This window comes from Falco biarmicus, chromosome 1 (assembly GCF_023638135.1).
Source record: "Falco biarmicus isolate bFalBia1 chromosome 1, bFalBia1.pri, whole genome shotgun sequence".
NCBI classification, from domain to species: Eukaryota; Metazoa; Chordata; class Aves; order Falconiformes; family Falconidae; genus Falco; species Falco biarmicus.
In genome coordinates, this window is record NC_079288.1 from 19,751,868 (window position 1) to 19,769,442 (window position 17,575).

A 17,575-nucleotide genomic window follows, 5' to 3' on the forward strand; every position below is an offset into this window, starting at 1 on the left:
GTATTTTGTGGTTTTGTAGAGCACTTGCTTTTTAGACAAGGCAGGCAAGAAGGCAGACATCCCCTTCTCATTAACAAATTTATCACTTACAGCTCGTACATAAAACAAACTTAGTGTCAACTCTGAAATGAAGAGCTGCATTGGAAATCATACCTAACTACAACAGGTGCTGAGCTGGCAGTTTCACAGAAGATTGTGAAATCTGATCACACAATGGGAAATAGAGCCACTCCTTGAGGGCAATATCTGGAAACATAATGGGGAACCACCCTTCAAAGGTGATCTGTGTAATAATGGGGCTTAGAAACACTTTCTACCTGCTTTGCTTAGAAAATTATGAACATTTTTAATAGTGTTACTGGGTTTTGCACAAGCACACTATATTTAGCTGTACCTCAACTAGTCCTGCGCTCAGACACACCCAAGGCAATAAACTGCCCAGTGCATACTTGCTACTACCACCACTTCAAGGTGGAAACTATTAATGAAATTTTCCGTTCTCTTTATGTCCTGGTATTATTGTTAGCTTCTCTTCTCTGTCTACAGACTACAGCTTTTCACCTGTGTTCTTCTGGAAGCTGGGCATTTGTATACCTTCTGAGTAACTTTCGCTGCAGCCATTTTCTGGTAAGTCTCTAACCTTTATGTACTCATACATGCTAATGAACATGGAACACCCAGCATTATTGCACCGGCCCCATGACACTCTGTGCTACTTGATGTCTCCCTCTTTCTTCTTGAGATTGCCATAAAGATTGCACCTGTGCTCCTGCATGTACTTATGCACACCACAGCCTCTGAATAATGTAGACTAATAGAGAAGACTTCAAAGAATCATAACACAGTTTTAAAGGGCTGGAAGGAGAGGCTGATGGGAAATGTTCTAAGAATTCAACATTTCCTGCTTAGGTAAGCAGTAATTTAGAAGGACATGTAAACTATGTGCAAGTATTTCAAAGAAAACAAAAAGCAAACAAAAGCTATGCACACTGCCCTGATGCTGTAGACAAAGAGCAAAGAAGGGAGAGGCTTGCAGCAAATCATCTGCTTGAATTTGTAATTTTTAAGTACTTGGACACATGGTGAGCAGGAGAATGAAAATATTTAGACAGATTTGGATGTTATTTGATAGAGGTAAATGCAAAGGAAAAGAGGGTGAGCGGTTTAGCAGTGACCTGAGCAAGTCATTATGTGATTGAAATCAATTACCCAGGAGATCATTAGCAAAAGAGAATAAATACCCGCCCTTGTGCTGTGGATATTCTATTGGATCCCTATCACACATCAAATCAAAATACTTTCTTTGAAAGGCACTGAAGGGTTAATACCAGACTGTTCTTTCTGAGACAGTGATTTTCCAGCGCAACTGTGCTTGTCAGGCCAATGAAGCTATCAGTGCAAAGGGAACCAGTGATCAGCAGATACCAGAATTGTTTTTACAGTTGGAACTGGAAAGAAAATACTGCAGGTCAGTGAATTCTAACATTTTATAAATCAAATGTACACTGTGCTTTGTCCTTCTCTCCTAATAATTAGGATAGAGAAAGAAGAACGATTTTTAAGAGCATGCATAATACTTGAGAGTGAAAATCACTCGGTAGGGTTCAAGTGGGATTTCCAAAATGCAATGGACTTCGTGCAAAACTTAGGCAGGCAACAACAGAACAAAACATTTAGCGCAAAGTTCAGGGGCATGTATTGTATAACTGATGTGTCTGAACCCAACCTCATTTATGGTGCTAAGTGCTTGATTTGGCCCAGTGTCTTTGCATAGTCCGGTATCTTTGTCAGTTTGGTCATTAGGGTTTGGTCATTTGGTCATACTAAAAGTCAGTTACAGCAGAATAGGGATTCAATATTTAAGAGTATTGGGGGCTTTTGAAAAGGAAGATCTTGGTTTTCAGATTCCAAGAAAATTGGACTCTTAATAATAAAGTAATTACTACTTTAATGGTAAGAGAAAATCAGTTATGCTAACTTCTCTGACTATTTGAAGGTATTTTAAGTAAGCACACAGGCAAATAGTTCATACATGGAAGACAGAAGTAGAAGCAGTGATACATATTAGGAAAAATCTCCTTAACACAGAGGTACATAAAAAAAAATCTTTAATTCAATCATAAACATTCTAGGGCACAGGGATTCTCCCCTTCTCAAGAGAATATTGATATTCGTATCATGACCTTGCAGGCTGTAATCTTACATAAATAACAATGGGACAGATGTTCTAGGAAAAAATGGTCTTTTACATTCATAACAAGTAGACTGCAAATAAATACATTTCAAAGTAATATAACAAGCTTACAGTATGTGATTTGTCTGTAATCATACAACACATGCCTTGCTGGGAATGCCCATAGAGTATATAACAATCATGTACATTTTGAACATATATACAGAGGTCTGTATATTCGTATACAGGTGAATAGTCATATTAGTTGTGACAATACACAGACATATGCATGAAATCAGGAATGTAGAGTCTCCGTCCTTCCTTTTATACACACACACCTCTCTTTCTCATTGCAGATTGCAGTCTTTACAGGCAGAACCTGAAAAGCACTTGGGGAGAATACCCCTGCAGAGACAGAAAATCTAAAGATACTTGGAACAGTTGAAAAGCCCAAGATTACCTCATCTTACTGCTGGGGTAACAGAATTGCCCTCTGAACAGCACTGTTAGGCAATTTTATTGCTGTTATCAACTGAACAATTTTGCTTGTGGATGGCTTGTCCTTTTCCACAGAACAGGCCTGTCTCTTAACTACTGCCTTGGCAAAACTTGTGTAGGTGATAGTCTTGCTCTCATTGCAGTTCTGACAGAAGCAGCTCTTGGTTCCCTGGCCTCTCCATTTTACGGGCATGTACCTGTCCTATTTGCCCAAGATGGGAAAGTTTGCAGTTGGAACAAAGATGAACCCCAGGTGTTGATGGCTAGAGTTATCGTCAGAACTCCTAGAATGTTGAGCACAAACCCAGCTTTGGCCTAGAATTATAAAAGAGAAGTGTTATTAGTTGAACTGAGCACTTTTTTCCTCCCTTGCTGATTAGGATTGTTTGTATGGTTAGATTTTCTCTTTGGCCTTTTTTCACAACTCCATCAGACCTTCATCAAATTACATTTAAGCTGGTTTTCTTCACAAATATAATTTGTATTAGGGGAAAATGAGTTTCCATTGGGTAAAACTCTTAAACTAGAAGTCCTGAAATCCTTTCAATCCACTTATGTAGGACTTTCTCATCTGACCTGGCATCTGTCTCTAATGTTACTTTGGATTTCTTCTTGAGTCAATTATAAGTTAAGAGCAGTTATCAAGAGACATGGCGTCCTTGTCCATCTTTCCCTAAGACAGCAACAAAGGGCATCAGGGCAGCCCAGTGAGATGTGCTGGGCTTTCCCCTAGTCCCTGCAGAAGGACTGTCTAGATGATGGGACTCTTTGACATCCCTATGATCTACATTTGGGCTTTTCAAACAGTTAGTCATTGCCATTTCTCATTGACAGCAAGATATTATTGGAACATCTTCAAGAGGCTTTGGTTGTTCTTTAAAAGCTCAATAGCATCTTTATAAGGCTCTGAGTGTAAAGAGTCAGTGTCACCCTTTATTAATTCACACATGTATGTTCTTCTTTCCATTTGACATCAGCTGAGTACAGTGAGTTTCTAACACTCTTTCAAGAAGAGCCAATATTAGAAAAAGGAAGGATCAAAACTAGTGATGGAAATTCTGAAAAGAATGCACTTTTGCTCACCATATCTATAACCTTGAGCTGTCCATATGAGAAGACAATGGCATTGGGTGGAGTGGCCACTGGGAGCATGAATGCCAACGATGCAGAAAGTGTACAGGGCAGCATGACATAGAGTGGATTGAGGCAGATTGCTTCAGCCTATCCAAGAAAGAAGAGCAAAGATGGTGGTTTTGATATACAAAAATGCATAGAAACCTTTTGGCAGAAGACTGATTATATTTGTCCAAGTCAGAAGACTTAATCTTTCACAGACACTGCAGCCACTCATATTTTGGTTCTGTTTCAGAAACTTCTAGCCAATGTCTTTATGCAGCAAATGCAAGACTTGATTTTGCAGTCAGTGCTTTGTGTTTCTGATTGTGGAATCTGATCACTGTTGCAGTATAAATTAGTAATAATGGTTGATTCAAATCCACAACCAGGAAAAAAAGGTAGAGTGGCTTCAAACTGGTTAAAACAAAAAATAAATGATCAGAGGAAACAGGGTAGCCCAAGCTCTGAAGGTGAGTGGATCAGTTTAGGGGTTAGCCGGAGTCTGTGGCCTACGCAAAAATATTTTGGTAGAACTTATTCCAGTTTCTGTCTGGAACCAGCTTTTCATGCTGCAGAACTATGTCTACCCCAGCAACAGGAATCTTCTGTGGAAATGCAAAAAAGTCTGAATTAGGTCATAGAGCTTGACTAATGCTATCACCTTCAGAGACTTCTGGAAGGCTAGTGGTCGGAGTGAAATACAGTAATGGAATGTTTCAGGGAAGCAAATGCTGCTGCTATTGCTGTCTGTATGCAGAACAAATAGGAAAAAACAAGTACAGCTGGCAGTGACTTCATGAGGTTGTTTAGGCCAGAAGGCAAAGTCTAATACGCCAATGAATGTAATACCTTTACTTTTCACCAGCAATGATTTTAGAAAGGTTGAACTAAGCACAGTGTGTGTGAATATACATGCATGCACATACATACATATATATTTTATTAAGTCTTGTATTCCTGATCAGATACATGAACCAGTGTTTGGCTATGTCAGTCAGTTAGTTTTTATAATTGAGCAGACACATGCTTGGAGAAGAGTTGAAAGCTCTTCTAAGATCATTTTGAAATGCTGGAACTTACCAGTGAAGCCAGAATAGGGAGGAAGAGGGTAGTGGTGGCCACATTGCTGGTGCACTCAGTGAAAGTGGCAATAAGGAGACACAAGAGGAGGACAATAGCTGGATGAGGGATTTGCTGCAGAGGTGTCAGTTTGCTACCTAACCATGAAGACAGACCAGATACCTGTAACAGAGGAAAGAGGTCTGTTGAGATAGTAGGCTGGAGAAGAAGTAGCCCTGTCACATTGGCCTGACAAGCCACATCTCATACTAATTCTACCTTCCCTTCTTATGAAAGTTCTCAAACAGCTTTCTGTAGAAAAACATGCAAGAGGGCAATGATGATAGACATGATCATTTGGTAGGTTAAATAAAAATAAACATGCTTTCCCTTCCAAAGAATTTGAATGAAGATGATACTACATTTACAGTATGTTATTGATAGCAATTAATTATTTCTCTGTTTAGGCCATTAGTTGTACATGATGAATATTCAGGGATTTATTTTTTTCTTAATCTAAACAAAGATCTTTGAACTCACTGTCTAAAATACCTTCATACATCTTTGCAGATATTCTATCAGTTTAATGGAACTTCATCACATTGTCTGAGATCTCGATCAACTATCTGAAGCTTCTCATACCTTTCATTTTTCTCAGTCACTAGAAAATACCAGCATCTTCCCTACCATTCTGGGCTGTAGTTCAGCCATCATTATTACTCAGCTGTTCTTCTCAAGAGAACATATCCTAATTGTGCCTGTCTTGCTGCTTCATGCATTACAACCTAGCTTTCTTACTGGTTTTGCAACCACCATTCTTCTTTATGTCCGCCCTGCTTCATGTCTTGGTAAAGTCAACCTGACTTTTCTGACACTGAAAAGTGCTATCTCACAGGGGAGTTGGAATCTGTCCTGAAAGGACTAGTCTGATTCCTTGTCCTAGGGCCGGATCAGCTCTACCTAAATTATTACTGATAGATGTTTTTCAAACTTGCTGTTAAAAATCTCCAGCAATGAAGTTTCCAGAATCTCCCCAGGTAATTTTTTCACTTAACTATCTTTACAGTTGGAACATTTTCCTTCTGCTTAACCTAAATCTCCTTTGCTGCAATTTAAGCCCTTTAGTACCATCAGAATATAAAAAAATACACTATCTTCCTTTCTGCAGCAGCTTTTATGTATTTTATTACTTATTTGAGAATAAATTAATGTAATTTCTTGAGTCTTTCCTTTTCCAGACATGTTTCCCAGAGATCTGATCATTCTTACTCCCTTCCTCTAAACTATTCATATATCCCCACATCTATCCCCACATCCAGCCCACATATACACAACTGAATACATTACTGTACCTGAGGACTTACCAGTCCTGAGTGGAAGGTTTATATTTTATGTCTTATGTATGATGGTCCTACCTATAGTTTTCAATTGTTTACTTTTTTCTCAGTAGAAACATGAAAATATTGATTAGAATAAGGTATATGAGCAGCTTTAAAACTTATCCAGTCACTTCCACATCTTGCACTTGTGATACTTGGTTATTTCTTCATATTTCCCATACTGAGTTGCATCCTTCTTTTCTAGAAACACTTGTACAGGTCATTGTGATGTTTGAATTCTAAACTAGTATTTCCAGGCACTTGAAGCCTTTCCCAATTTATTTATTGTCTCTAGATTTAACAAACGTATTGTCTGTTCCATCATCTAGGTCATTACGGAAAAATAATTTGTAGCACTGGGCTCTGTAGCTGGAAATTTTTATCTGCTCCTGAAGGTTCTCTAGCTAGCTCTACATTTGTCTTCCAGTAGTTTAATTTAAATCATATTTCCATAAGTAGTTTGTTTGAAGTAGTTTGTTTGAAATAGTTTGTAGACCCATCCTGGGCGCATTCTCTCCTCACGCGTGCTGCATCAATTAAGTTTTATTTAATAGAACCTTTAATGTGCCGGGGTAGTTTCTTAATAATCCACTTTTCTAGAAAACACAGTTAATCATGCTGCCTTGATTGGTAGCACCATCCCAGTTGCATAAAACAACAATAAAGATTTGTTCTAATCGCAGGACTCCTAAGGATGGTGAAGTCTGTCCTACTGCCACTAGCTGAATAAATGCAAGTTTGGTGCTACCAGCGTGCCCCCTTGCGTTCTGGGAGAGCATGCGTGAAAAGCGAGATGGAAAACACCCAGGAAGACACAAATGCCAGGTAAGCAGAGGAATGTTACCTCACTGCCTTTGGCTAAGGCAAAGCCACCTCCCAGCAGAAACACTATGTTCCATGGCATTTTCTGGTGAACTGCCTTCCAGTCCAAGAGAGCTGGAGGTGCTTGGATCTTTGACTTGCTGCCTGAAATCCAGAAAGATTTTGTAAGCCATGTTACGTTCTCCAAAGAAAGGAGGACTTCTTTGTGGGAGGTGAGTTTAGTCTGAAAATCAGGAAACACTTCTGTCAGCAAGATCAAGTAGACTGTGGAATTATCTCCTAAAGCAAATGATGAGAGCCTCATCAACAAAGATTTTAAAACCTGACTTGCAAAAATACTAATGAATGATCTGTAGTTGCTCCAAGAGCTATAGTAGAATACAGGTCAGAGTGAGTTAAAAGTATGGCAACGTATCTGCAGAACTGTATGTGTTTCTGTTACGTCATGTATTCTCTCCTGAAGACTCCAGCTTCAGAAGCTTTTACCTGTGTGCATACTAGTGTCTGGAACACTGCTGAGATAAGACTTTCCTACTTAGTTAAATTACAAGAAACAGAGAACTTTTATGGGATATGTGCATTGCCTAGCCTAAAGCATACAGATGCAGCTATGCAGAAAGAGCAGTTTGAAATCTTGTTTAATGTTTGAAATTTCCTTTGTAAATCTAAAATGTAAAACTTCCCATGTACTTATTCTGACAGTTGATTTTTGATGCCTTCAGCAAACTTACCTGTTTGTTGTTTGTCATTTTTAGAAATGTTGGAAGGAATGATGAACAACAAAATTGAAATGAAGATGGCAACTGTAGCATCAGTGACATAGCTGCAATAGATCAGTCAGACATTCAGTCTAGCCCTGTTTTCATTTTTATGAAATCTAGCCTACTTCATCGTTATTCAAAGTGAGGAGGAGAGGTGGTAATACCTTGTATCATTTTTGTTGAAAAGAACTGTTGCCCAACCTGGTATGAAACCAGGGTCTCTGGTAAACCAGAGCACTACCAGTAGTACGAAGAGGATCAAAACGGCTATCTCAGCAAATTTCATTGAGCCCAATTTCTTGGTCTCTTCTTTGATAATTTCATAGGCCCGTTGCTCTTTAGCCTTTGCAGAGGCATTTGTAGCACAACCAAAATTCTTCGGAAAACTAGAAGAAAATGGACAAGAAGCGTCAGATAAATCTGCCAGATGTCCTCAGAGTTAAGAATCTAAATTTTATACTAGTCATATTGTCTTTTAGATATATGTATTTATATATGCATATAGAAATTATATATGTTATTGAGAATGGAGCTTCCTGCCCCTGCAAGCTCATGATGTAAATATAAACAGGTGTGCTACCTGAACATATGGGGAAATAATGACAATGTCAGTGTGTAACAAGGCTATATGATCACCAGGGAGTAAACAGTTGCGAAGCTTTTTAAAAAGATAGAAAAGGAGAATTTTGAAAGAGGAATTTGAAGATGAATGTATGTACCATTTCAGGTACTACAGTGCTCTGTCCATTTAAAAGAAAGGAGGTTAGGGATAATACCAAAGTGATAGGCTAAGTATTAAACAGGTAGGTAACGCAAGCCGGTTGTATGGGGTGATTAGCATTGGGAACTGGCACAATACTAATCCTCTAGGTCTGTAGCAACTCTCATTGCAAAGGTATTTACCAGCTGTATGTAGAAATCAATTTCCTGGTTTGAAGCACAACAATCTTTCAGGACATGAAAGCAATACTGCAGAACGGGTTATATGAAGTTTAGCTTCCTATTTACATCTACAGAGTATATTTGGCTGGGTTTGGTCAGGTTCCTTGGAGAAAATGTTGCAGTATTTTAACAGGCACCTAGTATGCTAAGTTCTGATAGTCTCTGTCATAGGTGAGGACCTTGCCACTCGCTGTCTGACTCTCAAGCATAGGCTCATCTATAAAAGTATCACTTGTGTTACAACATGTAATGAGTACTTGACAACAGGCCTGTCAGCTGTACTACAGTGCGTAAAGGCTACTTACTTAAAGCCCAAGTACAGTATCTGCAGCCAAATCCACGTCAAAACCAGTAACACGATCATGGTGGGGAAGGCAAAGGAGAACCAAGAAGCAAAGTTGATGATGTTGCCGTTGTTAGGAAAGAGCCTGTAAAATGTAGATGTTATTAGCATCCAAAATTCTGCACTCTCTTCTGTATTTAATTAATGATTCAGAAAAGTGGAGGTAGTGAGGCCCAGTAAGGAAGAGAAGTTACTGACAAAGTTACCAATTTGATAGTTTTCCTTCTCTGTGTTGGCTGGAAGTCAGCTGTAGCAGAATGATGCAGTTTTAGGAGCTATGTAATCCCAAATTCAACCAGACTTACTCATCAACTTGTCCTTGCAGTACCAGGTTTGGTGTTGTCCCGGTCAGAGTTGCAATCCCTCCAATACTGGCTGAGTAGCAAATACAGAGAGACATTCCCTTGCAGAATTTCTTGTGTTTCTCCTCTAGCAGACTTTCATTTCTCTTTCTGTCTTCCTCGACTGTCAGGACATGACTATTCCCTAGGTCCCAAGACAGGAACAAAAGAGTTACAGAAGATAGCTTGGATAGAAGATGTGCCTGTGTAATTCAGTATTTCAAGGCTAGGACACAATGGACTCAAAGCTGAAGGAGCCAAATATCCTCATTTTAAGGCTGACATTGTTAATTATTTGATCCTCTGTCCATTTTCACTGGTTGTCTTGATACAGAGCAGTTTTTCGGAAGAAGAGAAGTTGAAATGTGTGATAAAGTCTGAACATACTGCTGACACTTCTCAGTGAACTAGGGCAATGTCTGAACTGCACATGGTAGGGAGAGAGGCAAGAATTCGGGGAGGTACAGCAGAGTCAAAGGAGGTGAACTGAAAGGAACTCTTTCCGTATCAGCACCTGACTGCCGGCACTAAGATTTACATTCAGAAACATTTGAGTTGTCTCAAAGATGGGAAGAGGGCAAGACAGCCGATAAAGAGAGATTGTTGCATGATTGTATATCTTCGGATTAGAAAGATCATTTTAATCCCTGACCTTCTGGCATGAAACAGGCCAGGAATTTTCCCTCTGGAACTCCCTATTATCTGATAAATTACACAGTAGATAATAATTGAACTAACATAAATATATAGGGAAATATCAAGCCCAATATAAGGCTTCAGCTAGGGGAGAATTTGTGCATTTTGTTGTTTCATTGATTAGTTACCTTCTCTTCATATTTTCAATATATTTCTAACTTCAGCCAAGTAAGTAGATCTTATTGTGCTTTTGTCGGGTTCATGGAAGAGCCTCATAAATGTTCTTTGATACAGTCAGGATGCTTTAGGTACATTCTTCTTTTAGACTTTACTTGCGAGTATAATTACAGTGAAGAAGGCATCAGGTCATCTTTCATTACCCCAAAGAGAAAAATACCCATAACCCACTCACCTTTTTCCTCTGCTTCTTTGGAGCTATCTGGTTTAGTTGGCTCTTCCTGCAGTTCAAAGGCTTTATTGATGTTTTCAGATGCTTGGCCAGCTGTGCTAGACTCTGTTTCTGACTTGTGCAACTGTTCCAACACTGCTTGTGCTATTGGGACCATCATGGCAGTGGTGGCTGTATTGCTGATCCACATCGACAAGAAGGCGGTCACAGCCATGAAGCCCATGAGAAGTCTGAGATGAAAAGGATTTGAAAAGTCAGTTCAGATCTCAGTGCTGCAATACCTTTTTTTAGGTACAAAGTTTTGGTTACAAATGCTGGGTTTGGAAAATGCTTCCACAATTCACACCTGGCACATCCTCTTAGCTAGTTTGCTTTGTAAATGACACAGTAAGATTTAAAGCAATTTTTTATTTTTTGCCATTTCAGCCAGTTGTGCTTCTACATTCTTACAACTAGGAAAATGGAAGCTGGTATCTTGGAGAAAACAGTTTATCTAGTCAGTATCCTGCTTCTGAGGAAGACATATCATCTTAATAACATGTTACTGTATTATATTTCAAAGAGGAATTATAAGTTGAATTTGATCTCAAATGGCAATCAATTTAAGCCATAAGGAGGATGATCTCTTTTTTTTGTAGTTTTATCCACCTCTATTATTTAAGATTCTCTTCTTACTCATATAAAATTCTAATCCTTGTTTCAGTATTACTCTGTTATTTGTCTCAAAATGATTCTTTAGATGAGATGTAGATTATATATTAGATCAAAAGGGCTTTATCTTGTATGCATTTTTATTCTATTGCTTTGTAATTTCCTTCAGTATTCCCTCTTATGATCTGAGACAGATTAAATAGGGCCATGTAGCCTCTGTATAGCTTAAAGTTCTAGTCTGGTAAATATTTGTTGTTTTCAAAACAAACATCCCCATATTTTCTCTTCTCTTTGCAATCAGTGTAACAGTTAGTAAAGTGTATTAGTTTTCTGCATTTTGGCTGTAGTCTTTCCTGATTGTTTAAAGCTGTGCTTTTGGCCAAGCCTAGCAGCACCCTTGTCTTTTCAGTGTCGACTTGCTTGTTGTTATTTCTCCACCTAAAGCCATTTGGAATTCAAAAAAGATGCACCAGGTCTGTAACACATCAAAGGATCCCCATTTGCAAGGTTTGCTCAGGCGCTAACTCACTTGGACTGTAGAGAAGCATTTGTAGGCTATGATTTGCAGATTCATATAGGAGACTACAGGCAACTCAGAGATAGGAACTAATGCCATAAAGTCCTTTTTCCCCCAGCATTTTTACAACTGTTACTCACAGGGCTGGTCTGACACCAGTGATAAGCAAGACTCTCAGAGCAACGCGCTTGTGTAGGTGCCAGTTCTCAATAGCAATGGCCATCAGCAGTCCCCCAATAAAAAGCATATTGGTGTCCTTCAGGTACTCCCGGCAGACCTGTAACATGGAACAAGGGAGAGAAAATAATGACAAGAAGCCAAGGGAGAAGGCATTTTCTGAGGGAGGATCTTGTTCCAAAGACATTAGCACGCAGTAACTATGGATTGCATCTAAACAGTGAATTTGCTTGGATTTCAGATTAGCCGCTCCCCCCAGAGCTCGCTCTAGACTCATGCAATTTCTGTTCCACGGGGAGGAGGACAGCCAATTCCCCGTGTAACAATACCGCAATTCTCTCTTCTTTGCATTACACTCTGGAAATCACCACGAAAATAATAATCCCAGACTGAGAGAAGCTGACCAATAAATACATAGGCAAACATGTATAGAATAAGATCTCTTACTGTTGTTGAATCCATGATATTCATTAGTGGAAACAGCAGGACAGGAAAGAGAGCTGTGACAGCCAATGGCAAGGCTTCTGTGCACCAAAACAGTGCCATCACTATGATAACATAACCGCATTGGGCCTCCTGACAGAAGAAGAGTACGTGTAGTCAGAACAGACGGTACATCTCACTTAGGCTTTGAGAAGGCAACAGCCCATAATTATATTCATTGCCTGATAAAGGGATTAGAGAAAAGGTTATTTTCTATCTTTCTCTCCCGTCTATCTTGCTACCTATGCAGATCAAATGACAAACTGTTCCAAAACCTTGCCAGACCTGTGAGGCAAAGATGGGGGCCCCCCATGGGGAAAAAAAGACACTTAGGAAAAGAAACAAATTGATTACTTTGAACCCTTCATGATAAGGGATTGGCAGTCCCTGCACAGACTTCTTGATTTTGCTGATGGTGGTATTTTCTTTTTATGTATTTCTGTCTTTGAGTTGCAGAAATAGTTACTGATCCAGTCAAGGTTTCTCCATCTTTTTCTTCACATTTCTGGATTTGGCCCAAGTGAACCCCAACAAATTTCAACAGCCTGGATTCCTTATACTGTAAATACTTCCATCTATTTTTAATTGGATTTTAAACGTAGTACAGACTTTAAAAGGCTCACTGACAAACTGGTCACAGATCAGCTTCCACTGACTTTGTCTTGTTTCTTTGAAGAAAGTATGTTACTCTTTTTCTGAGAAAACATTGCTTTAGTTCTGTTGGACAACCACTCCAAATTTATATAAAAACATTTAATTCAGTCCCTATACACTAAAGAGGTTAAAAATAAATTGTCACAATGCATTTTCATATGGCTGGGCTGATGAAGAAAGACAGGAAAAGTAACATTGCAGGCTACAGTGCCTTCCTTGTTTTGAAACGTGAACAACAATGGGTGTCAGCAAATTCAAAGGAAGGAAAAAGTGCTTGTGTGGTCTTGAATCAAGGATGTCTGCTAAAATATACTGGACAGTATGAAGAAAATGTAGTGATGATCCTTACTGAGGAAACCATGAAGAGGTGGAAATTATAATGGCCAGATTACAGAAGATTAATCCAAGGAGCTGGAAGAACGGCTGGCGGGATCAAACTTGTGATGCTTTAGAACATGCTCAGGTCTTCTGAACATGGCATGGAAGTTACAGAGTCGGTGAAGGGAAAGGATGAAGCAGCTGTGAGTAGTCTGGAGGAGAGAAGAAGATAGCAATCTGCGTGTTAAATTGCCAGAGCAGCAGGGTTGGAGAAGTAAAGCTGGAAGAGATTCATTAAGAGATGAAAAGATGCTTTTCTGAGCCTTATTTCTGAATGAGAGCAGTAAGAACCTTGACTATGCATCCCATCAAACACTGAAAGCTGTTTTCCATTTTGATGATCCTTTTTCTCCCATTTTTGTTAAGAGATGCCTTTTGAGAGACTGTAGTAGGACTTTGGAACGTGTATCATAGGCACAGTGCTAGTCTCTTCCAGCCTGCTGTGAACAGGCTCTCGGTAAAAGCTGGAATGAGGCTTTCCACAAAGTCAGTTGTCCTCTAAGGACATTCCTCTGTCATTAAAATCTTTAGCATTGTTTGTGTTCATTTGTAATAGTTTAGTGCCCAGTGCTATGTCATTATGGGACAGGTTAATAGCTCAGCAGAAGAGAAAAATGTGAAATTCCATCCTGTAAATTGTCTGCTTACAACTCTGCATGCTAAGGTACCAGCTTTTCCTGCTTAGCAGTACCACGATGCACAATTCTAACACAAAAAAATCTTCTTAGAGATAGCAAAGGGAAATGTCCAGGACATTTTAAAGTTTTCTGTTGTAGCTGACTACATAGAAACCAGAGAGTCCTTTTCAAGGAGGAACTGAACGGAGACTGACGAATCCATTCCACAGGCAATAGTTTTTGCATGGTGACAACGACTTGAGCAAGTAAGTTTGAACTCGTGGCCTCAGGAGGAAAAACAAAACAAAACAAACCCACCCACCCGCATTTCTCTGGCTGCTTAGAACTTTTCTGACCCAGATCTCTTAACTTCAGTAACTCTTTTGCCTACAGAAAGTTAACTAGCAAAAAAGTACTTTTTCTGGTTTTCTTCTTAGTAAGCTTTTAAGTGATAGTTTAAGCTATTTATTTGCATAGCAAGGGAATAGGAGGACACGCCTGATCAGTTACCACATTTCACCTCAGGCTAGCGCTACTCGTTCTTGCTTGCAGTCCTCTGGTCATAGCTCCAAAGTCTCTGATAACACTCAGAAAAAGAGCTGTGAGGAAGAAAAAGCTTTGGAACAAGTTGCATAAAAAGGCAGGTAAGAGCTAGTGGAATGAAGAATGAAGTTTATCGAAGGAGACTAGAAACTGGGAGTCAGCAGGGATCAGGAGACAAGCAGGCAGGCAGAGACCAGAGGAAAGGGCTAGGAGTTGACATCCAAAGAGCAGTGACAGGAGGAGTAGATTGGGACTAGCTATTTAATGATGCTGGGACTGTAATAAGAGACCTGAAGACCAGATTCGATCCGTCTGCATGAAGAGACTGGGAGTGCAAGAAATAAGCAAGAGCGAAGAAGTGGCAGAATGCTGGCAGTCTGCCTGCTCACAGTGCTGTAGTTAAATGATCAATGCCTCAGAAATACCTGCCCCACTACTACAGGTTTTTGTAGTTAATTTTTCCTGAAGGAATCCTAAGCAAGGTGTCTTCCAATGCTTGACATTTTAAATTTTATACATGGTTTGGAAAGATTCTTACAGAAATATGCTAAAAGAGAGTGAAATACATATTATTTCATCCTTATGTATCAGAATGCTTTGTCCATCTGACCAAGAAAAATGCCTCTTCTATCTGGCAATGACAACATGGAAAGAAGTAGAAGAAAATGTGGACTGAATATTTTTTGAAAACCAGAAGAGGGATTAAAATTGAGCTTTAGATTGTAATTTAGGTTCACACGTATGAGCTTCAGCATAGAAAATCCTTTGCTAAATCAGTTAGATGCAAAACAAAAGTTACAAAATTGCACATCACTGAGCATTCTTCTAGCATATGCAGTCACATATGTACCTGTCCATCCATCTATGTCCCATTGCTTTTATATTCCCCCACTATCAGTATTCAAAGGGGTCTGCTCAGAAAAAAAAAAAGAAAAATCTTCAAGCAATAAATGAAGGAGGTGCCTCTGAGAAAGAATCTGTACATTCTCTTCAGCACTGTCACTTAAAAAGAACAACTCTAAGGAGAGATTTGGCTCTCAAATTCAATTTAAAAAAATTCTTACCTTGGTAGGAACAGCCAGAGGCAGAGGAAGAAACAAAAGGGGTACAAACACTATGATAAGATATTTCCTGAAGGCCAGGGTCATCTGCAAGAAGCCAGCCATGGTGCTGGAGCTAGCCCAGTGCTGAAAGGCCTGAACTCTACTGCTGGAGACTATATAAACACTCGGGAATATTAACCATTGACCTCAGGAGGTTGGGTGTTGTTTTTGGAACTGTAATCAGAGAAAGAAGGAAGAGAACAAAGAAGGGAGGGGACAGCAAGAGTGTCAGACCAGGAACTTTCTTAAGACAATCGTCCCTATACCTGATAAATCTGGGAGAGAATTAACTCTTTGCGGACCAAGTAGTTTTATTAAAAGCATCCTGGAATTGACCTACACATTTTTAAAGAATATTAGTTTTGGTCTTTAATAATGCCTTCTTTGAATAGGTACTGTTATTCCTCCTATAAAAAAGAGAATCTGCTCCTCCCATAATAGGTTGAAATTGGTTTTAAAAATATGTAGAGTACTGAAAACACATCTGCACCTGTAATACTCAAATACAGAGATTAGAAACATCTACAAAAAATGTTATATAAACATCGTCGTATTCGCTGAGAAATTCTTTGAGTAGCAAAATCCACTAGAGCAGACCCCCTGTCACCAGATGCCACATCAAGTCCCCACGCAAGAAGGGACTTAAGGACTTACGGTCCTTCTCACCTGGGAGCAGGGGCACCCATTTTTGTGCAGTCCAAGGATGACCCTCATGACAATTCTATTTTCTTCTACTCAAAGGGCAGCAGGGGAAATGTTAAGGTCTGGTCAGAACTCAGTTCCTCCCACATGGCAGCCCAATATGTATATAGAAGAATATATATATATACACACATAAATATACATAAGAAAGGCTTAGGGCCAAAGAGGGAAGCTAGTACTCTTTCTGACCTAGCCTGTTATATCTCAGTGGATTGGGAAAGACTTGGCTACAGGGCATCACTTTGCAGACACTGGGCTATTTTTTTCACCTCTCTGATCTTTCAGGTTTATAGGCACGGGTTTGGTAGCTTGCAGGGGGAAGTGCTACTGGGAAATTCCCAGCAATTCTTGTGCCAGTTGCAAGAAACTTCCAAAATCTAAGCAGTGAATTACTTGGTTCTGTAAATACTGAGCAGGAACGGAACTCAACTTTTTAATTCCAAAGGGAGTGTCTTGTTAACGTCACTTTGATGTCTTTATTTGATAGATCATGTAACCGCATGCTTCAGATAATGATGATAACATTTCCATTTTACTGGTATAAATTGTCTTAGCACTGTTTATAGCTTACTCAAGCAGAGACAGAAAGAGAAAAAAAGGAAGCAGAGACAATAGGTCATATGATGCCAGCTCCACAAATAGCTTCTACTATTTCTCTCTCCCATCCCTTTTCTGCCGTGACTTGCTTGCTTTCAATAACACGCTTATGATTGAAAAAGTGGCGTTTGTGTTGCAAACTCACAGCTTCCTTGCGAGCTTGACTTAGGCATATTGCTCACAAGAAACAGCCTCATGTTACAGAGCTGCCGATCCTGAGCTTTAGCATTTCACCTTTGGTACAAAAACAATGAGAAAGAGCTTTTAAATGGATTATATTCCCTGACATTTTTGCATCCACTTAATGTTGAATTAGTGTCTGAAAAGACGCAGTGACAAAATCAGCCAATGGCAAAGTAATTTTTCTACTTTCTACTCTTATGTCCTAAGGTTGCAAGGAAAATCTAGGAGGACGCTGCATTTTCACATAGCTGGAACGTGAAGGCTGGCCTCCAGCTGCAGCCCAACAACGCAGAAGGGCCTCAGCTAACAAACCCTGCCTGTTCTTTAGAAGCAGCACATCCACAGCAGTGGTTTCCAGTGCTAGGTAAGTACTGTTCCTTTCAAAGGCGCTATAAAGGAGCTCTGTAGGTGTGTTACTGCAAAATGTGTGGTTTGTGTCTTCAGGGGGGTTTATTAGAGCTTCACTTGTAGCCTGTTAACGCTCCCTCAGT

The 17,575-nt window shown here is 39.6% G+C and overlaps 1 protein-coding gene and 1 long non-coding RNA gene across 2 annotated transcripts; one reads left to right on the top strand and one right to left on the bottom strand.

Moving 5' to 3' along the window:
- Positions 1-543: 543 nt before the first annotated feature.
- LOC130160119 (uncharacterized) lies at positions 544-17,560 on the top strand. Its single transcript, XR_008825940.1, has 4 exons — positions 544-627; positions 1,351-1,468; positions 6,909-7,050; positions 17,292-17,560. It is a non-coding gene; the product is annotated as an uncharacterized LOC130160119 (long non-coding RNA).
- Positions 2,092-15,755, bottom strand: SLC13A2 (solute carrier family 13 member 2). The gene is made up of 12 exons (XM_056362014.1): positions 15,564-15,755; positions 12,272-12,400; positions 11,788-11,924; positions 10,483-10,709; positions 9,399-9,579; positions 9,056-9,178; positions 7,973-8,194; positions 7,779-7,870; positions 7,070-7,191; positions 4,868-5,029; positions 3,755-3,892; positions 2,092-2,986 (listed from the first exon to the last, which is right to left on the bottom strand). Exons 1-12 carry the CDS (start codon positions 15,663-15,665, stop codon positions 2,855-2,857), a joined length of 1,767 nt encoding a protein of 588 aa, XP_056217989.1. The 5' UTR covers positions 15,666-15,755; the 3' UTR covers positions 2,092-2,854.
- Positions 17,561-17,575: the final 15 nt, after the last annotated feature.

Excerpts from the sequence above, each read along its gene's own strand:
- SLC13A2 (XM_056362014.1), bottom strand. The coding sequence starts at position 15,665 with ATGGCTGGCTTCTTGCAGATGACCCTGGCCTTCAGGAAATATCTTATC. Across the intron at positions 9,580-10,482 it reads CAAAGAAGCAGAGGAAAAAG|GGAATAGTCATGTCCTGACA; the intron begins GTGAGTGGGTTA and ends CTTGGGACCTAG. Across the intron at positions 3,893-4,867 it reads TCCCTATTCTGGCTTCACTG|GCTGAAGCAATCTGCCTCAA; the intron begins GTAAGTTCCAGC and ends TTTCTTGGATAG.